Raw genomic sequence first — 20,799 nt, forward strand, 5'->3', positions numbered from 1 at the left:
TGATCATTATGGGCTGGACCATGTTGTAAGAGCTTCATTGCTTTAATTACCACCCAACTCAGAAAGTTAGACACTATTGTTATTTTCTTTCACAAATAGGAGAATTAAAAAAAATTTTTTTTCAACGTTTTTTATTTATTTTTGGGACAGAGAGAGACAGAGCATGAACGGGGGGAGGGGCAGAGAGAGAGAGGGAGACACAGAATCGGAAACAGGCTCCAGGCTCCGAGCCATCAGCCCAGAGCCCGACGCGGGGCTCGAACTCCCGGACCGCGAGATCGTGACCTGGCTGAAGTCGGACGCTTAACCGACTGCGCCACCCAGGCGCCCCTACAAATAGGAGAATTTTAAACTCAGAAACGCAGGCTACCCGGGTAGAAGTGAGGAACTGAGATCTGAAACAAGATTCATTTAATTCCAAAGCTTGCAGGCTGCCTCCTATGCCACGCTAACCCCTCTGCCCCTGGAAATCTTATGTATTTTTATAAAATGTAAAGAGAGAAGCAAGAGAAAATAAGAAAGATGCCCGGAGCCTAGAGCTCACAGCAGGCAGCCTTCGGAATCAGGCGGCGTTATTAAGAAAACACAAATCCAGCCTGTCCTTGATTAACTTATTCAGAGTTCAGTGAGGAAAGACAACGTATTAGATTAACGCTAATAAAAACGAACGCTTCTCTGACCTGACGCTGAACACATTTGGTTTTTCTCTGAAGCTGGCAAGGGCTCTGCTTGATGCAGTGACGCGGGACTTCAGCTGTAAACGATTCAGAGCCCATCACAGGCCAGGAGGGGCGGGAGGAGCTGCCTCCAGGCCAGAGGTGGGGCTGGGGCTGGGGCTGGGTGGGAAGTCCGCTCTGAGGTGGAGCGACACCTACTATGTGCCATGCACCTTGCTGGGTCCTTGACCTCCCCCGGCCTTGGGAGAGCCTGTGCTTTAAGCAGCCAAATCAGGGCGCACCTTCCAATTCTGCAGCTTGCTGACTGTGCAGCTTTGGGCAGGTCACTTCACCTCTCTGAGCCTCAGTTTCCTCTTGGGGATAAGTCCATAAGAGTAGATGGCTGTCGTGATGATTGTGTAAGACAAATCGATTATGTGCTAAGTGCCAGGCACTCTCCCAAGTCCTTTGCATCTCTTATATCACATAATTTTCGTAGCAACCCAGTGAGGTCACTATTATTACCTCCATCTTGTAGGGAGGAAACTGAGGCACAGAGAGGTTAAGTAACTTGCCCAAGGTTGTTCAAGCTGGAGGAGGGGGTAAACTACTAATTGAACCCTGGTGGTTTGAGTCTTACACCTGAACCTTAACCATCATATCACCTCACTTCTCGGGGCACAGGAAGCGCTCGGCTCAGAGGCTGGCACACAGTAAGCACTTAATATGTGCCAGCTATTGTCATCAATATCGTAATTCTGCAGAAGACAATGCAGAAGCATACAGGTGATGTGGCTTGCCTGAGGTGACACAGCCAGTCACAGGCAGAGCCAGAAGCCAAATCCAGTTTGATTTTGAAGTCCGAACATGAAGGACTTGGGGGAGGGTCAGTCCGTATTCTTGGAAGGAACGTCCGGGCACTCGCTCCCCATCTTCTCCAGCTGAAGATGCTGTTGCTGCAGGTGTCGAGGGTCTGGTCTACGTCAGGGGCTGTGCATCCAGACCCTCAGCTTCACATCAAGCAGGAATTTGAGCCCCTTTCACAGATGGGGCTCAACAGAAACTCAGAGAGGTTAAGTGATTCACTCAGTGTCACACAGCTGCTAAGAGACAGAGCAGACTCCAGCCCAATTCTGTCTGAGTCTAAAGCTCTTACTCTTTTTTAAAAAAATTTTAAAATCTTTATTTGTTTTTGAGAGAGACAGAGTGCGAGCGGGGGAGGAGCAGAGAGAGAGAGAGGGAGACAGAATCTGAAGCAGGCTCCAGGCTCCGAGCTGTCAGCACAGAGCCCGAGGCGGGGCTCGAACTCATGAACCACAAGTTCACGACCTGAGCCGAAGTCGGACGCTTAACCGACTGAGCCACCCAGGGGCCCCAAAAGCTCTTATTCTTAGCCACTGAGCTATATAATCTCTAACTCCGTCAATCCATCCATCCTATACTTATCACATGCCTACTATGTGCCCTGCCCAGTGCTAGGAGGTGGAGAGACAGGAATGATCCAACACGGCTTTCCCCTCTAAGGAACATTCACAGCCCCTGGGGAAGACAGGCAAGTAAAACCATAAGTTATATGTTCAAAAAATAATTTTTCCTAATTCTCAAAATCATCCATGTTCATTGTAGAAGAATGGAAATGTATAGAAAGAGATGAAAATAAAAATGGCCCAGAGCCTCATCTACCAGCAGCACAATCAACACTGTTGGTGTCTAGCCTTCCTGTCTCTCTTTTTTTTTTTAATGTTTATTTTTGAGAGAGAGAGAGAGACAGAGTGTGAGTGGGGGAGGGGCAGAAAGAGAGACACACACACAGAATCCGAAGCAGGTTCCAGGCTCCGAGCTGTCAGCACAGAGCCCGATGTGGGGCTCAAACCCACAAACTGCGAGATCATGACCTCAGCCGAAGTCGGACACCTAACCGACTGAGCCACCCAGGCGCCCCTCTGTCTCTTTCTTTCATGTGCGTATTTCCAAAGCACATATTTTGTTTCTACATATATATAGCATCGTATCTTGCCTTCCCCCCATGACAGCACCTTTTCATTGTGTTAAAAATTCTACGATAAGTCTAAGTTTTTTCTAATTTGAAAAAGTAAATTTTCCAGTACCTGGAAAATGGTTTACAAAAGCGTTGTGGTAGGGTGGGACAGGGCATCTGGGATCCCAAGGGAGGGATCCCATTCAGTCATGGGGTGTATCATGGCTGCCTTCCTGGAGGAGGAGATTATGGAGCTGAGTCTGTAGTATCTGTATGCTTTGGCCAAAGTGAAAGATGCATCCCTTCTGCCCCACAGAAGCCTAGGTACGAGCAGAAAATTTCATTATCTGCGCCAGGAAACCCAGACAGCACTGGAGTGGGTCATCTTGAAGGATGGAGAATCCAGGATGGCGGAGAAAAGAACTCTTCCTTGAGTTTCTTGAGTTTCTTGCTGATCCTGGTGCTAAGGCTCCGTGAATAGATTAATCCTGTTTATAGTCCGTTTTAACAGTATCCCTTGTATTAGTGTTCCAGGGCAGTGGTAACAGAGTACCTCAGAGCAACAGAAATGTGTTCTCTCGCAGTTCTGGGGGCCAGAAGTTCGAAATCAAGATGGCAGCAGGGGCGTGTACTCTCGAAGACACCAAGGGAGAACCCGTTCCATGCCTTTCCCCTGGCTTCTGGCATCACCAGCAACTGTGGCCATTCCTTGGCTTGCTTCAGCAAAACTCCAGCCTCTGTCTCTATTTTCACATGCATCCTCCTTTGGCTCTGTCTTCAGATGGCCGTCTTTTTATAAAGACACCAGTCACAGTGATTGCCCTGCCCCCACTCCGATATGCCCTCATACCTTAACAGATCGCATCCGCAGTGACCCTATTTCCAAATAAGGTCGCACACTGAGCCTCTGAGCTTAGGACTTCAACCTGTCTTCTTATTTACTGATTTTTGGTTGGTGGCGGCAGGTGGGGGGAGGGGGACACAGTTCAACCCATATCACCTCTTTCTTATTCCCACTTCCCAGGCAAGAGAACAGTACCTCCAAGAGCCTGAGTCACACCGCAAGGCCACCGCAGTGTCAGGATTGGAACCCACATCCGGTTGGCTCCAGGGCTGGCTGTCTTCTAGCACAGCGTAATGCCTCCTGTTTGTGAATCTACTCACAAACAGTAAATCAGAGAAATACAAAGCAGTTTAGTTATCCTTCTAACAGATTACTTTTGTTGAAGAGAGCAAAATTTCCTGAAAGGGCAGATTAATTGAAGCAAAAGAAAGAAAACGAAAGGAAAGGAAAAAGGAAAGGAAAGGAAAAAGGGAAGGGGAGGGGAGGGGAGGGGAGGGAAGGGAAGGGAAGGGAAGGGAAGGGAAGGGAAGGGAAGGAAAGGAAAGGAAAGAGGGAAGGGGAGGGGAGGGGAGGGGAGGGAAGGAAAAAAAAAACCCCACAGTCGGGAGTGCTCTTTTCCGGATGCCTGTGCTCTCCCGGGCTCACCCCTCACTGGTTCCTGTGCTGGAGATAAATGGGACAGCTGGGGACGACTCTGCCATTTCAGCGATATTTGGATAGCTGCGGAGATGAGTTGATAGATTGTGTGAACTCAGTCATTTATCCCCCCTCGAGTGGCCTGTGATTTTCTCCCTGTTTTGCATACCTAACCTCCCCCCACACCTCGGGGAGATTCTGCCGCCACAGCAGGATTTGAAGGCAAGGCGCTGGCTGGAGCAGGTTGGCGACAAGTGCACTGATGAGGTCAGCAGGGTGACAGATGCCAGGGGTGGGGATGGCAGTTGTGTTGGCCACAGCCTGTGCGGAAGGGTCTGTGGGGGAAGGAGGAACCGGCCCTTGCCCAGGACGGGAAGGAAACTGATTCAGTGTCCATTTCCTGACCCGCGGAGCTCAGCCAGTTCATCAGGTCACAGTGTGTGACACGCCTGTGTTTCTCCAGGACGTTAAGGAGAGACTGTGTCTCTTTTTCCCCCCTTCCTGTTGACAGATGAGGAAACGGAGGATTGTCTGTTCCTCTAAAAAGGCTTTGAGCACCTGTTGTGCGAGACATCGAACACTGATGTCTGACCTGGAGGGGGGGGACAGAGAGCAGGTGGTACAGCATTTAAAATCCCATGCTTTGAGGCAGACGGCCCTCAGGTCAGATCCCAGCCGGCTTCCGAGGGACCCTCTCTCTCCCACCCTCCCCTGGGCGCTCTCTCTGGTGGGGACAGAAACGTCCTCCTCCCCAGCCGAGACTTGCTGTGAGGGGCGGCTTTGGCACAGACAGGCATGGGCGTAGACTTGGTCTAGACCCTCATGGCTGGGTGGATTCGGGCACCTTAGCTGGAGTATTGATACGTGAGTGCTACACTGGTGGCGAGGGACAAAAACCCGTCCTGAACCAGCTAAAGCTAAAGAAGGACACGTATTGTGTCTTGTCAACCAGCTGCAGAAGGGACCGGAGTTTCAAAGGAGCGATTTGTGCCCTTTCTCTCTCTCTGACTTTTCATCTCCGCTTGCCTCTGCCTTCGCTGCACCTCCCCAAACAGACAGGCTTTGGTGCCAGGGACCGTGGCTTCGTAGCTCTGGGCTTACGGGCTGCCGACGTCACAACCCAGGGGAAACAGATTGCTCTCTCCTGTCTTTGATCTGTGAGAATCCAAAGTGTGGGCCGCGTGCCCTTTCCCGGAGCAATCGATCAGTCACTGGCTGGTGGGAGGGACAGTGTAATTGGCGGGTAAGGTCTATTAATAGAAAAATAGGAAGAGGGGGCGCTTTGAAGACGCAAACAGTATCGTTACACTCCAGAGTGGACACGTGCCTGTACCTGCGCGTATACGCTCTCACTCGTGTGACTGATTATAAAAACTTCATCTAGCACGATCCACCGCCCCACATACAGCCAAACGCCCCTGCCCTCACCCTTAGGTGAGACCACCCTTAGCCACAGCACATCCAGCTTCAAGCCCGGCCTATCTGGGGCTCTAGCATTTCTCTGAGTCAGCCCTCAGGGTGGCTTCTAGTGATCTTGGGCCAAAAGGAAGTGGACCCTCCCCACGTGTGAAAGGGCTGGAGAAGAGACCTGGGCTTAAATTTCAAGCGAGACCCTTACGGGGTGTCAGCACCTGGGCAGATTCCATAGCTTCTAATTCCTTTTTTTTTTTAAAGTTTTTTTTTTTTTCAACGTTTATTTATTTTTGGGACAGAGAGAGACAGAGCATGAACGGGGGAGGGGCAGAGAGAGAGGGAGACACAGAATCGGAAACAGGCTCCAGGCTCTGAGCCATCAGCCCAGAGCCCGACGCGGGGCTCGAACTCACGGACCGCGAGATCGTGACCTGGCTGAAGTCGGACGCTTAACCGACTGTGCCACCCAGGCGCCCCCCATAGCTTCTAATTCTGAGCAAAGAGGAGGAACAGGAGTAACGTCAATGGCGAGCAGTCAGAACATACCCCATGTGCCAAGACTCCAGACTCGCTTCTAAGGCAGGCAGGTGTGACGGTCATTGGAATTAGTTTCCTCATCTAGAAAATAAGTTCACAAGTGTGTGACAATATTAACTTTAAAATAGTGCTAAGTATCAGAGAAAGACACCATATGATTTCACTCATACGTGGCATTTGAGAAACGAAAGGTCAAAGGGGAAAAAAAGGAGAGAGAAGCAAACCAAGAAACCGACTCTTCACTACAGAGAATCAACGGATCGTACCGGAGGGGAGGTGGGTAGAGGGATGGGCGAAATAGGGGATTGGGGACCAAGAGGACACTTGTCACGATGAGCAGTGAGTAATGTACAGATTTGTTGAATCAGGGGCACCTGGGTGGCTCAGTCCGTTAAGCGTCCAACTCTTAATCTCGGCATAGGTCTTGATCTTAGGGTTGTGGGTTCAAGTCCTGTGTTGGGCTCCCCACTGGGCATAAAGCCTACTTTTGAAAAAGGGGGTGGGGAACGCCACCCGGGTGGCTCAGTCGGTTAAGTGTGTGACTTAATTTCCGCTCAGGTCATGCCCTCACGGTTCTTGAGTCCAAGCCCCACGTTGGGCTCTTTGCGGACAGCGCAGAGCCTGCTTGGGATTCTCACTCTCCCCCTCTCTCTGCTCCTCCCCACTCACGTGCTCTCTCTTTCTCAAAACAAATAAGTAAACTTAAAAAAAATTCTTTAAAAAAAAAATTGTTGAATCACTGTATTGTACACCCAAAACTCCTAAAACATTGTAGGTTAACTGAACTGGAATTAAATTTTTAAAAACGTTTGGGGTGCCTGGGTGGCTCAGTCGGTTAAGCATCCGACTTCGGCTCAGGTCATGACCTCACGGTCTGTGAGTTCGAGCCCCGCGTCGGGCTCTGTGCTGACAGCTCAGAGCCTGGAGCCTGCTTCAGATTCTGTGTCTCCCTCTCTCTCTGACCCTCCCCTGTTCATGCTCTGTCTCTCTGTCTCAAAAATAAATAAAACATTAAAAAAAATTTTTTTTAAACGTTTAAAAATTAAAAATGAGGAATGGCCCCTAGTAGAGAGAATATAGTAGGTGCTCAATACATGCTCCACCCACCCACACACACCATCTTTTGATCTGACAATAAAGACCTCATGCTCCCCAAAAACCTTTTTCCTCCTCCTCCTCCTCTCCCTCCCTCGCCCTCCCTCTCTCCTGTCCCTTCCTCCTTCCTTCTCTATCTTTTCTCTCCCTCCCCCAATCTCTTCCCTGCCCCCACCCCTTCTACATACATGGGACACTCTGCCCTTTAGTGAATTATTGACCTAAAGTTAGTGTGACACGCTCACGAGAGGGGCTGCCTCCCAGCTCAGGTGTGAACAGCACCCACGCCCCAGTCCAGGGGCTGGGATTCCCATCTGTGACGGCAGGGACATACATTCTTGAACAAGCGCAGGGACAAGACGTGGGCTTCTCCAGAGCTGTCACCATCTGACGTCCCTGCTCCAGGGAGGCGAGCTTTCTCTTAAAGAGGGACTGTTCTTCAGTCAACCCTATCACCTCTGTCTTAGAGAAGAAATTCAGAGTGATCAGGACGAGGCCCATCTCCAGCGGGGCTGACAAATTCTGCACTTAGCAGGGCCGCGCTGGGGGGCACGAATGCCCGGGAGCGAGCCCGCCCCCCCCCCCCCCGCCAGACCCTGCTGTTCACTGTGAGCGAGGGGGTCACAAGCCCGTGGGTGAAATAGACAGCAGGCCAGCCAGGGAAAGTGACCAAGTGGCACGCGGTATTTCCCGCAGTCATTTCCCCGAGAGGGCTGTTTGATCCCAAGGGCTGGCTGGATCTTCCAGTTACTTCCAAATGGAATAGTGGAGAGAGCGCTGGCTTAGGGCCCCCTAGACCTGGACTTAAATCTTTCTTCTGCCACCAGTGAGCCACAGGCTTCGGGCCAGACACGTGACTTTTCTGGGCCTCTGTTCAGTCGTCCGAGAGCATGAACGTGGCAGTGCTCCCCACTGTTCATGTGAGTCCTCGCAAGGATCTTTGGATTTCAGAAGATGGGAGCAGTGGTTCAGAACATCGGTTCTGCAGCCTGATCGCCCAGGTCCACCCTGGCTCCGCGTGGGCACCACCAGCTGTGCTTCCGTGGGCAAGTGACTTCACCTCCCTGGGCCTCAGTTTCCTCTTCTGTACAGAGTGGGAATAGCAGTACTTACTTTGGAGGATCACTGTAAGGATTCAGTGAGACAGTAAGTAGAAACCACTTAGCAAAGCACATGTCTAGGTCATAATAATTATAAGAACATATGGGGAAAGACTTGTATAAACTGTGAAGTGTGGTCTTCCTGTGAGAATTACTGTTTACCATGAAGTACAGAAACCCAGTTACTACTTTAAGAAAATTTTGTGTATAGTTTCTATTTGTTTAATTTTTTTTTTTAATGTTTATTCACTTTTGAGAGGCAGAGAGCGAGCAGGGGAGGGGCGGAGAGAGAAGGAGACACAGAATCCGAAACAGGCTCCGGGCTCCGAGCTGTCAGCACAGAGCCCGACGCAGGGCTCGGACCCACGCATTGTGAGGCCGTGACCTGAGCCGAAGTCGGGCGCTTTACCGACCGAGCCGCCCAGGCGCCCCTGTTGTGTATGGTTTCTTACTGGTGGTTTTACATCCCGTAAAGGCTTTCTTTGGATGAAAGCGCTCACGTTGGCCTGCGTGTCGGCAAACTACAAAGTACGGCACGACACAGCGAACGGCCGGTTTCTCGTTGAACTCATCGTACGTTTGTGCCTATCGTGCGTCAGACGCTGTGGTAGAAACATTTACGCAGACCCTTCCATTTTGGCCTCACTGGGTTAGTATTCTCCGACCCGGTGCCTTTGAGATATCCCAGTCCATGTGTCCAGGGAAAAACAGACATTTCAAGGCAGCTTGTAGAAACGACAGCACGCTCTCAGCCAAGAGCTGTCTTACTATGGGTCTCATCTGCGTGGCGCTTAGGGAGTGACCTTGGCTTGGCTTCCCGCGTGCTTTGTTGTCACCGGTAGAGCCCAGGGGCTTGGTCTTAACCCTGGCTACCCAGAAGAGTCCCTTCCTCCTCTGTGGCCTGCGCTGCCCTTACGAATCAGGGTCGGCCAGCACACATGACTTTTAGTCTCTCGTTTCTGCTTTTCTGCTCAGAGGGAGCGGCTGGTACCAAAAGGTCAAGAAAGCCACATAACCGGAGGGACGCTGGTTGCCCCTGGTTTGCGAAACCCTTTCTGCTTGGTCCCCGGCCAGACCTGACTTTTCTCCTCTCCCCAAAGCCAAGTACATCGGCTGTTACCTGGATGACACCCAGAGCCGGGCCCTGCGAGGCGTGTCCTTTTTCGACTACAAAAAGATGACCATCTTCCGTTGCCAGGACAACTGTGCAGAACGGTAGGGCTCCGACGTCCCCAGGCTCCATTCATTTCAGACCCCTTCCTTCCGTGGTGTTCTTTCCTTTCCCGTGGAAGGGCACAGTGGAGGATGAGCCCGTGGCCCCGTGGAAAGAGTGATGCGAGGGTGTGTGTATGTGCACGTGCACGTGTGAGTGTATAGGCGCATGCACGCGTGCAGATGAGCAGGACTGTTCGGGAGGTGGTTTGTGGGAGTTTGTGATCGTGGAGTCGTGGGACGCTGTGGCCTGGGTGGGAGTTTGTACGTACAGCGTGCAGAGTCAGCGGGTCATGTTTGTAAGCTTAGTGCACACACGGAATGGTCTTTAAACACTAGTGGCTGTGTGTGCAGGAGGCTTTGTGAATGTGTGTGCGAGGGTCCGGACTTGAGCTTGTGTGTGGGAAAAGCCCACAGGTGTGAATCTGAGTGGGAGGCTTGTAAGATGCCCACGGGAAGGGTGAGGTGGGAGCCTGGGGGTCAGGGGTGCCTAATCCCTTGTTCTTCCCCCAGGGAGAAACACAGCGTTTCCCAATTGAAGAAGAAAATGATGTTCTCAAGGAGAACACGCACTGGGGGAGGGAGCTGACTTTCCAAGGGTGGACGAGGCCCCAAAAGACTGGCAGGTGGCGATGGGACCTTCAGTCCAGGCCCGGGCCCTGGCATTGCCGCCTTGGACCTGGAATAGCTTTTTTTTTTAAATTTTTTTTTTAACATTTATTTATTTTTGAGACAGAGAGCATGAACGGGGGAGGGTCAGAGAGAGAGGGAGACACAGAATCCGAAGCAGGCTCCCGGCTCTGAGCTGTCAGCACAGAGCCCGACGCGGGGCTTGAACCCACGGACCGCGAGATCATGACCTGAGCTGAAGTCGGACGCTTAACTGACTGAAACACCCAGGCGCCCCGGACCTGGAATAGCTTTGAAGAGGCTGCTGCCATGCTCACTTTCAGACTCTAGCCGGCTGGCCCTGAGGTCACCAACTCTGGAGGACCTCAGCTACATGGCTGTCGTGGAAATGAGCAAGTGGGTGGCCGAGGGACTCCTCCCTGTGTCCTTCATGAGGAAACACTGTCCCCTTTATAATCATCTGCCTGAGCCCAGGGCTGTCTCCAGCTTGGGAAGGTCTCTGAGCCCTTGATGGTATCGATTCATTAATTTATTTGTCAGACCGTAGGGAGACCCAGGTGAATTCCACAGTGTCCATGGCCCCATGGAGTCACAGCCTTGATGGGGAGACAGGCATGTGAACAGAGAAGGGCAGTAGGGCGGGGTGAGGGTTCAGATGGAATGAATCGCAGACGAGAAATGCAGAAGAGGGCCCCCAGCCCGCCTGGGGTGTCAGGAAGGAGTCCCAGGAGGTGACAGCCAAGCATCAAAGGACGAGTCAGATGAACTCACTTAATCCCCTTCAGTTCAGCAAATGTTTATCGCTGCCCACGTGTGTGTGAGGTGCTGGAGGTGCAGAGATGAGTCCGCCATAGCCCTGCCCTCGGGGGGCTCCCCAGCTAGTTGGGAAGACAGAGGCATGAGCAGGCTTGGGCAGTAGAAAACCAACAGCTTACACGTGGTGGGCATTTCCCTGTGCCAGGCACTGTTCTCGGCACTTGGCAGATATTAACTCTCATCCACCACGAGACCCCGAGAGGCAGGAATGTTGTGATCCACATCGCACGGATCGAGGACACCAGGGTATGGAGACCTCAAGCGTGATGGGTGCTGGGCTGAGGGTGCCGTTTAAAGTACAGGGGGCCCGTGAAGGTTGAGGGAATGGAGGGCTCAGGAAGAGTTACAGAGGTGAGATCTTAAGCCAGGTTTTGAAGGATGAATAGGAGTTTTCTAGGTAGTCCTAGGAGGACAGAAATAACAGCACACTCAAAGATCAGAACTCCTGAAACATCCTAAATAGCCAGCATCCTTGCATAGGCAGTGGGGAGGGGGTGCACAGAAGGTCCAAGGGGAGTTGTCTAGAGGGGAAGCGGCAAGGCTGGCTGAAGCCTGCTGACACGGAGCCTTGAATGCCACCCGGAGCATCTGGCTTGGCCACAGGCAAGGGGGGAACCGCTGGAAGGCGTTCATCAGGAGAGTGGTGTCCATTCATTCGGCAAATACTTATTTAACATTTACCCGATGCCAGGCATGGAGAATGAGGCAGTAGGTAGCAGGGCGGGGGAGGGGAGGGGCAGGGAGGGTGGATCTAGGGCAGGGTCCTCAGCCCGGAGTGAACACAAACATCTCCCAGAGTCTTGCAAAACCAGATTGCCCGTTCTCACTTTCTGATTCAGCGGGCTTGGGGTACAGCCCAAGAATTTGCATTTTTCATGAGTTCCAAGACCGTCCAGGCTCTGCGGGTCCTGGGACCATGGTTAGAGCATCGCTGCGCCGATTTTCACACTCGGCCGCACGTTAGGGTCACAGTGCCAATTAAATTAGACGGTCTCGAAATGGGAGCCAGGTGTGGCATTTAAAAAATGCTCCCTGGGTGATCCTAATGGCCGTCCATGTTAAAGAACCCCCGATAGGAGGGTCGGTAGGCTGAGCCAAGCCATCTGGAAGCTTATTTGCCTGCGGTGGAGGCCCCGGGGGGGGGGGCGGGGGCTGGTTTGGAGAGTGGAGAAGTATGATCTGTTTTAATTCTGGAAAGATCCTCCCGGCAAGGGCAACAGGAGGTTTATCGGGATCAGTAGTCTGGGGCGCTCCCAGGGACACCCCAGTGGCCTGAAGGATGGCGAGGCTCACTCCGTTTCCCTTCCCAAATTAGTTATCCGTTGCTGGGCAACCAATGATCCCCAAATGTAGTGTCTTAAACCAACAAACGTTTATCATCCCACACCATTTTGGGGTGTCAGGAAATAATGGCCCGGGAGTGGGATTAGCCAGATGATTCTGCCTCAGTGTCCCCATGGGCTTGCTCTCAAGGGACTGCGGAGACCTGCGGCCTCTGAGGGCTTGGACAGGGCTGGAGAATCCCTTCCCGAGACAGGCACGCACCTGGCTGGTGGCCTGAGGCCTCGGGTCCTCACCACACGGACGTGTCCTTGGGGCCCGCTCGTGCGTCCTGACGTGGCAGGTGTCTCCTGTCCAAGGGAGGGGCGAGGAGGAAGCTCCCACCGGCTCTGGAGTTATAACACCCACTGGAAGTGGTTTTTTTTTCTTTTCCCTTGGAAATTGTTCCTTCTGTTAGTGGGTCCAGTTACATGAGAGGGGTCCGGGGTAGCCCAGAGCAAAGGCTTCAGAGAGACGGGAAGACTAAGACAGGTGGCAGCAGGCTGGCCGAGCCCCAGGATTTCGGTGGGGTTCAGGCACCGAGACACCTGTTTGGTTTAAGCTGCTCTCCCTGTACCCGGCCAGGTGGGTGTGTGGAGCAGGCAAGGGCAGGTGCCACCCGGAGTCACTGAGGCATGTGGGGGCACGAGTCGGGGCGGGTCTGTCTCTCCAGCTGCCCGCAGGTGTCCAGAGTCACGACCTGAGCTGACCGTTCCCCTCCGGCCAGCCTTATGTGGCCAGCATTCTGCAGGCTGCTGCCGGAGGAGCCTTCCCGGTTCCGCCTCCGAGGCGAGAGGGGCTGATGAGGGCTTGTCCTAATCCTCTCCCTTCGCCCCTACCCGCTACAGCCAAGACAGGCCGTGGCGTCTCATCTGTTGACAGAACGAGTGTCCACAGAGTCCTTTTTAGGAAACGATCCCAAGGCCAAGGGGAAAATAAGTCAAAAACCCTGCCGTGCCTGGAGTTTTGTTTTGTTTAGTTTTAGGAAAAGGAATTTTTTTCCTTGGCTGGATATGTGACCTTGGTTTTGCCATCTTCCAAGGGGATACGAGAGTCCCTGCCTCCTCCCTTCCTTCCAGCTTTTCTCGAGGGACATGGAGGCATCATTTTGGGGGATGTTTCCTGCAGTAAAGGGGCTGGACTCTGGAGCACGGCTCTAGGCAGGGAGGAGCAAGGGAGTGGGTTGGGACAGAAGGACCCTGGGCTTGGAGGGGTGTGTGTGTGTGCGCGCGCGTGTGTGTGAAGTGTGCCACGTGTGGAAGTGTATAAGGTGGGTGTCAGTAGGACACGGTGTGGCTATGGGGGGGGGGCTCCTGGGGGTCCTCGTCCCCAGAGCCCTCCAGTTGCCCCAGGTCTCCACTTTGCTGGGTGAGCCTCCGTGTCCCCGGGGTCTGCATGGTGGTAGCTGCCCTGGACTGACAGCAGCCTTCCCCAGGGGTTACCTGTATGCCGGGCTGGAGTTCGGTGCGGAGTGCTACTGCGGCCACAAGATCCAGGCGACAAACGTGAGCGAGGCCGAGTGCGACATGGAGTGCAAGGGCGAGCGGGGCAGCGTGTGCGGCGGCGCCAACCGCCTGTCCGTCTTCCGGCTGCAGCTGGCCCAGGAGTCTGCGCGCAGGTGTACGTGAGTTGGCCCCGCCCCTCCCCGCAAGGCCGCCTGCTCCCTGCCCTGCGCCTGCTGGGGCTCCCCAGCACTCCCCGCAGCCCTGCGCCCGCCCCACCTTCCACCGCGGCCCTTGCCGAACGCTTTGATCCGTGGAATTCGGATGTTTCCACGAGCTGTGTCCCCTCCCTCCCACCCAGAGCGGCCTCCTGTCTTCCCGCCTCCTCCCCTGTCTTCCTCCTTGACAGAGTGAGCTGGAGCCTGAGCTCGGCCTGCCTTCCTGATTTTCTGAAAGCGTATTGTCTCTAATGATGATGCAGACAGAGATAATGACAAAAGCAGACACTTGGTCCTTTTCTCAGGGCCTTATGTGGAGTAGCACATCCTCACGGTGACCCTGGAAACGGGCGCTATTATTCTCTAACTCCCAGTTTACAGTAAAGGAAACTGAGGGTCAGTGTCACATAAGCAGCAGAGGACTTAAACCAGTTACAGGGCCCACGTCTTTCATGCTCTGCTTCGGTCTTACTGGACGTGCTCTCCAGTTTCCACACGGAGGGAGGGAGGGGAGTGAGCATGGACCCTCTTCCGCAGACGTTGTCCCGCGGTCCCCCTTCTGGAACAGGTAACGTCTGTCTGGCAGGAATCGGCTCTGTGCCAGGCACTGTCCCAAGCCCACGACAGGCCCAATTTCATTTCTCTTCCTTACAGCCTCCGTGTTAATCATTCCCATTTCGCACCGAGGAAACTGAGGCTTATCGAGTTTAAGTAAACCTGCCCAAGGCCACACAGTGTATTTTAAGGTGATCCGCAAACCTATGAAGATTGCTGATGACCTTGACAGGAGATGGAGGGCTGGGTTTCTCCCGATTACCCTTCTGATACAGTCCCTGAGGCAGGGACAGGAACCCACAGCCACACCTCTGACCCCTGGGCCAGCGTTTCACATTTGAATGTGCCCGTGAACCCTATGGAGATGTTGTTACAGAGCACGTTCGGGTTCGGGTTCGGCCGGTCAGGGTGAGAGTTTGCATTTCTGAGGAGCTCCCAGGTGACGCTAGGCTGCTGGGCTAGGGGCCACACTTTGAATAATAAGGCCTCAGACCTCAGCAGAGGTGACGCTGCCTGCCCAGGACACAGGTGGGTTTGGCGGAACGTAGAGACAGGCTTTTCCCATGGGAATGCCATTGTTGATAAAAATTCGTGGTGGGTCTGCTTGGCCATGTGTTCCGTTTCCCAAATCCCGTGTGTTCGAAGCCCCACTCGGGCTTTTGCCGCGCAGTAGGGTGGCGCGTGTTGCCAGTTTGCAGAGGTGCGGGTTGCTGACAGCGGAAGCACCGTCTGCCTCTCCACGGGGGCCTCAGTTCACCCCTGGGGCTGGAGTCCTGGCTGGCCGAGATGGCGTGTGAAACCCAGGCGGGAGAATGGCCACACAGCGAGTCCCTCGTTTGGCCACTAGCGTAACAAGGTTGTTTTTTTTTTTTTTTTTTTTTTATAATTTTTTTTTAACATTTTTTATTTATTTTTGAGACAGAGAGAGACAGAGCATGAACAGGGGAGGGGCAGAGAGAGAGGGAGACACAGAATCTGAAACAGGCTCCAGGCTCTGAGCTGTCAGCACAGAGCCCGACGTGGGGCTCAAACTCACGGACCGTGAGATCATGACCTGAGCCGAAGTCGGACGCTTAACCGACTGAGCCACCCAGGCGCCCCACGAGGTTTTAATTTGATGGTGAAACTACCATCCTCACACTGATCCCCTTATGCCAATATTTATGTTATTTTTATGGTGACCTTGACTATGTGAAGAGATGGCCCTAAAATCATGGGCATTTAGTGAGAAGGCTGCTGCCGCTACAACATCCTGGTGGATGACGATGGGCTGCATAACAAGAATAAGGCCATGTAGATCGTTAGATACCAGCCAGACCTGCTTTCGGTTAATGTTCAGATTGACTGGATAACCTGGACGTATCCTCTCTCTCTCTGTCTCTCTCTCTTCATGCTCGCGTGCGCGCACGCACACACACTATTGTGATCACCTGATGTGAAGCACACTGTCACAGGCCATCGAAGATGTTCGGTCCGTTGAAATATACAAGCCTCGGCACACAAAGACAGTAGATTCTGTACAAGGGGGTGTGTCTTGCCCTTGTAGCAGTCGGGGGGCTGTGTGGGTGCTGCAGAGTAGCCCCTGAGGCTGGCGGGGATGTTCCTGCACCCCTCCGCTTGCCCACCTCGGCAGCAGAAAAGTTACCCAGGATGGTGTTTTGTTCCCTCTGAGAAAGGAGTCTTTTATATTTATGTCCAAGAGGGGAACGTAGTCACGTCTGCTGAGGGTGGAGTCTAGGCTTCTCCAAGTCCACCCCAGTTGTCCCGAATCATCACTGTACAAGATTGGAAGCTTGGGCACCTTCAGCTGGAGATTCCAGAAGAAAATTGAAGCCTTATTAACCTCAAGGCTGCTATGGCTGAGATAAGAACAGAAGTGGCTTGGATAAGGAGATGGATGGTTGACGATGTGCCAAATCGAGACTCCCGGTGGGCGCCCAGTTGATACCATGGTGTCTGGAGAGAACATGGAGACCATTCATTGAACCAAAACACTTGATGAGCATCCACGGGGATTAGGCATGGAGAGGATGAGTGGAGAATAAAGCACAGTCTCCACGGTTGGGGAGCTCATGGTCTAGTGGAGAAACAGATCTGGCACCAATGGGGTCTGTTCAAGCATGGGGGTGTATATATGGGGGAATGGCAGGGGCTCTGTCTTCAGGAGCCGAGGGAGCGACATTTGGGTGGGATCCCATTTTAAGGAGATTTCTAGATGAGAGGGAGAGCCATATATTCCAGCCATGAACAAAAAGTCCAGGGTCAGCAAAGGTCATGTGTTGAGTGCCCTATTGGAAGCACCTTCTTATATGCTGATGTCCCGTTTTACAGCTTTAGAAACTGAAACTCTGCACAGAAGAAGGCTGTTTGATTAGGGCCTTGAAAGATGTATGGGATTTTTTTCCTGGTGTGGAAGAGGAGGATATCCAGACTGAAGTTGCCAAGGGGTGGGAGGGAAGTCTAGGCAAAGGGAATGGGGTGTGCAAAAGCCTAAAGGTAGCTTTAGGAAATGATGGGAAGGCATGATTTTTCCAAGGCCGCAGTGCTTCTTAGGGACGGAGTTTGGGCTGGAACCCAGCTCCCTGACCGCTAGTTTGGGTGCTCACTCACTACAGTGCTGTAGACACCTTGACCTCTTGTAAGGGATTCTGGACCTCATCTCCTCTCTTTTGGGAGAACTCCTTGGATCTAGCTTACCTCCTCCTTTCCCTGACCTCTGATCTCTCCTTCTGCCCCATTTGCGGACTTGAAGCAAAACAGAATTGCCAGTGTCCTTGTGACTGGGTCAGAACCCAGTGGCACCTTTGGCTTCCCATTCCTGGACACGATTTATACACAAGTAAATCAGAAAGGGAGGCCTTCCGAGGTACTGGCACACGATAGCAGCGAGTATCATACCAGGCAGGGAAATGAGTAAACACACCAGGAAACAGGTATGGTGGAAACCGGATTCCGTTTGTAGAGTCATTAGTTGATATCAACAATGTATCTTAACTGCGTTTCCCTGAGCAGCGGCACAGAATTCTTAATGATTAGAAAGATCCAAAGGAGGCTTCTTGTCTCCCAAGCACCACTGGTGGGGCATACACCTTGCAGAGGGAGGCAGCCTACATGTTTCCGAGGTGATAGAATGCTCTTACAGTAAGTAGTGAGAGCATTAAAAGGTTAGCAGAGCAAATGTCTGCAGGCACCCTGCTATTCTTCCTTGACACAGACTCTCAGGCACGTGGACTCTTTGCCCTTGTTACAAAAGAACCGAGAAATGGACTTCCTTCTTGGTTGGATTACATTTTTCACAGCAGTTTGCTAAATGTGTCAGCAAGTGTAGCTCTCCTCCCAGGGGCAGAGACCTGCCAGCGATTTGAGAACGTTACGGCTTTACAGGATGTTGCAAGAAATTTCATTTGCTTGAAAGATTCTTGCAAGATCTGTGGTAGAAGATTCCTTAGAACTACATTGAATGTGTTAGATACACGTTGGGCCCATTGGGTGGCTGTCCAGGGTGCTGACCGTCCTTTCCTGCGGCCTAAAGCCCCCAAAACTGCAGGCAGGCCAGATTCTCCCAGGATTCAGCACCTTTTCGTCTTGCTTGCTTGCTTGTTTGTTTGTTTTCTGTCTTGGTGGCAGTATTATGAAGCTTACAGTACCGTGGAAAAAATAGATCCTTGACTTCTGGCTCACACTTTACACAGTGTATTTTGTGTACTGTTAGTCTTGGCAGTTTTTTTGTCTTTGAAAGTTAGAAGGGGAAATTCCTGCAGTACTTGTGTTGTGCTCACTGATCCTCCATTCTGGTGGCTTCTGCCAAGGGGAGCCTCAGATGTTTGTGGCAAGTCACACTGGTTGGATGGACCGTGCCTAGCTCCTCCTTTGCCAGTTCTGGAGGTCTCTCCTTCACTTTAATAGGTGCCCGGGACCCCTGAATTTTATAATTTATATGAATCTTCATGAGTTCTGCTGTGTAGGGTCGAGGAGATGACAGCTAGAAAAATTTCCTCCTTCTGCATCCTGAGGGGGGAGAATTGGTTTGCTCTTCGCCCCTAAGCAGCGTCCACAAAGGCTAGGGGGGCAGCGTAGGTTTTGAAATCAGGCAGACATCGCCTCTATCCCAGCTTTCTCACTCACTCGCCGTGTTGACTCTGGCCACGTTGTTTCCTCTCTGAGCCTCAAGCGCCTCATCTGTAAAATGGGGACAGTTCCCACCTTTAAAGATTGCTGTGACCACCAAGTGAGATAAAATCGAGAAAGCACATAGCACAAGGTTATTGAGCCGTTGTGATGCCCTTTCTTCCTAGAACGAAAACTCCTTAGTGCGCTCCACGTAGCACCCAATTCAAGCCGTTTGAATTTGCAACAGCCCTCCGGAGCCTTTGGTGCTGCCTAAAAATAGCTGGTTTGAATTCTTCTTGGATAGTTAGGCTCTTTGTGTAATTCAGTCTCTCTCTGATTATAGGTGGCCGTTAGCAGCTCCCAGCTCACTGCCTTTCCTCCTCGCTGGCATCTTTAATGCAGTAGAGCCTGGCCTAATTACCCAGGGGGTGGTGGCCTCTTTCAAACCAAGGGGAACTCTTCCACGCCTGCCTTTAAGCTGATGCCTGGTGACATTTACCTCATTTTTGTGAAGCCCCGGAACAAAGAGATGATAGGACTTCAGAGATACTTGCAGCTGGTTCCAGGCTGTTCTTCATCTGCCCCCAGCAAAGAGAGTTGATGAACAGTTGCTCTGCTCACCTCTTGCTAGTAAAAGCCTCAAGCTGCCGAGGTCATGCACCATCCCAGCTGGCCTGGCAATGAAGAGCTGACATTACAGAATGTGGGGCATGGGCTTTTGTGACGCTGGGGCCCCTGCTGCGGGCCCGGAGAGGGTTTCTGGGAAATTCAGGTGGCTGGTATGGGGTCTCTGGAGCCCCCGACCGTGTTAGGCTTGGGCAGGCTTCCCACAGAATGGCAGAGGGGTGGGAAACCAAAATGGGGTGTTGGACAGGATTGGGGTCACATCCCAACTCTGCTCCCCGCTGGCTGTGTGACCTGGAAAAGCAGTTGAATCTCGTGACATCTCCGAGGTCTCCACCTGCAAAACAGGATAATAGTATGGTCCACCTCACAGGCTGCTGCAAGGATTAATTGAGATACAGTGTGTACAAGATGTAGCACAGCTGATGTGATTACCATGGTGAGTGTGTAGTAACATTGGCCAGGAGGAAGACATGACCCAGGGCTGCTGCTGTTGTCCAGGGGGACCATTCTCAGAGAGTCTGGGCTGTGAAGAACAGTGGCCCTGAACTCCATGTGGGGTTTCCCTGGGGGATTACAAGTGCTCCGAGATCCAAAGATATTTTAAGTGGGGTTCCCCCAGAGGCAAGGATGGGAACCTTGGTTTGCTTGGGAAGTGACCCCAGGATGCATCTCTGGGAGGGATGGAGGAGTGAGACAAGGAAGGGAAAGAGCCGAAACAAGGTCCGCTACAGAGCAGGGCACGCTGAGGACAGCCGAAGTTAATCCCACTGGGGAGCTCGGGGAGACGGCGGTGAACGTGCTTCAGAGGTGTCCCCCTGGAGGGGCAGGAAGCTGCAGCGTTTACCCTCCCGCACACCCCCGTCATTGGCTGAGGGTGGCCCCTGGGGACATGGCCCAGCCTGTCTTCACCAGCCCTAAGGCAGAGTCCTGGGTATATATTGTGGGTCGCTGTCCATCTGTATCGGGACAGGGAGCGCCAGGGGCCCTGACACCGGGGCATTGAGAGCGTCTGCTCTGTAAAGTCTAGCCACCCTTCACGCATCATGGACAAGCGGAGGAGAATGGAGCAGGGAGGGCTACTGAGTCCTGGTTAGGTCTTAGGCTCATTAAATGCCATCACATGGGACCTCCACTCTCACCGTGCAGCGCAGATGTGATCCCTATTTACAGATGAGGAAACCGAGGCTTAGGAGGTGAAGACACCTGCCCAAAAGGACACTCAGCTTAGTAAGTACCTGACCCAGGTCTGTCTGAATTTATTTATGTAGTTAGTTATTTAGTTAGTTTTGAGAGAGAGAGAGTGCATGCGATTGGGGGAGGGGTGGGGAGAGAGGGAGAGAGAGAGAATCCCAAGTGGGCTCCTCACTGCCTGCCTGGAGCTCCGATGGCAGGGCTCAGACTTTCGAACCGCGAGATCATGACCTGAGCCAAAATCGAGAGTCGGACGCTTAACTGACGGAGCCACCCAGGCGCCCCCGTTTGAATTTAAAGCCAGTTCTCTTTCTGCTGGGCACCAGAACTTTCTGCAAACGGGAAGGCATCTGTTCATGCTGTGGGAGTGCAAAATTCTATCACAGAAGAGTGTTAGGAAGGTCAAGGGATCCTGACTG

At 52.6% G+C, this 20,799-nt stretch overlaps 1 protein-coding gene across 11 annotated transcripts in view; it reads left to right on the forward strand.

The window, feature by feature from the left end:
* The window catches only part of WSCD2 (WSC domain containing 2), a 116,682-nt gene that overhangs the window by 63,679 nt on the left and 32,204 nt on the right, over window positions 1–20,799 (forward strand). For 8 of the 11 annotated variants that reach the window (XM_045041186.1, XM_045041187.1, XM_045041181.1 and 5 more), the window contains 2 exons: window positions 9,360–9,474; window positions 13,673–13,857. The exons of 1 other annotated variant lie outside the window; for it this stretch is intronic. In XM_045041186.1, the coding sequence (XP_044897121.1) occupies window positions 9,360–9,474; window positions 13,673–13,857 (300 nt within the window). Of the gene's footprint in view, window positions 1–7,808; window positions 8,306–8,730; window positions 8,909–9,359; window positions 9,475–13,672; window positions 13,858–20,799 lie in introns of those variants that run through there. 2 more of the 11 variants (XM_045041188.1, XM_045041185.1) reach the window with 2 other exon arrangements.

This window comes from Felis catus, chromosome D3, assembly GCF_018350175.1.
Source record: "Felis catus isolate Fca126 chromosome D3, F.catus_Fca126_mat1.0, whole genome shotgun sequence".
In the NCBI taxonomy this organism is placed as follows: Eukaryota; Metazoa; Chordata; class Mammalia; order Carnivora; family Felidae; genus Felis; species Felis catus.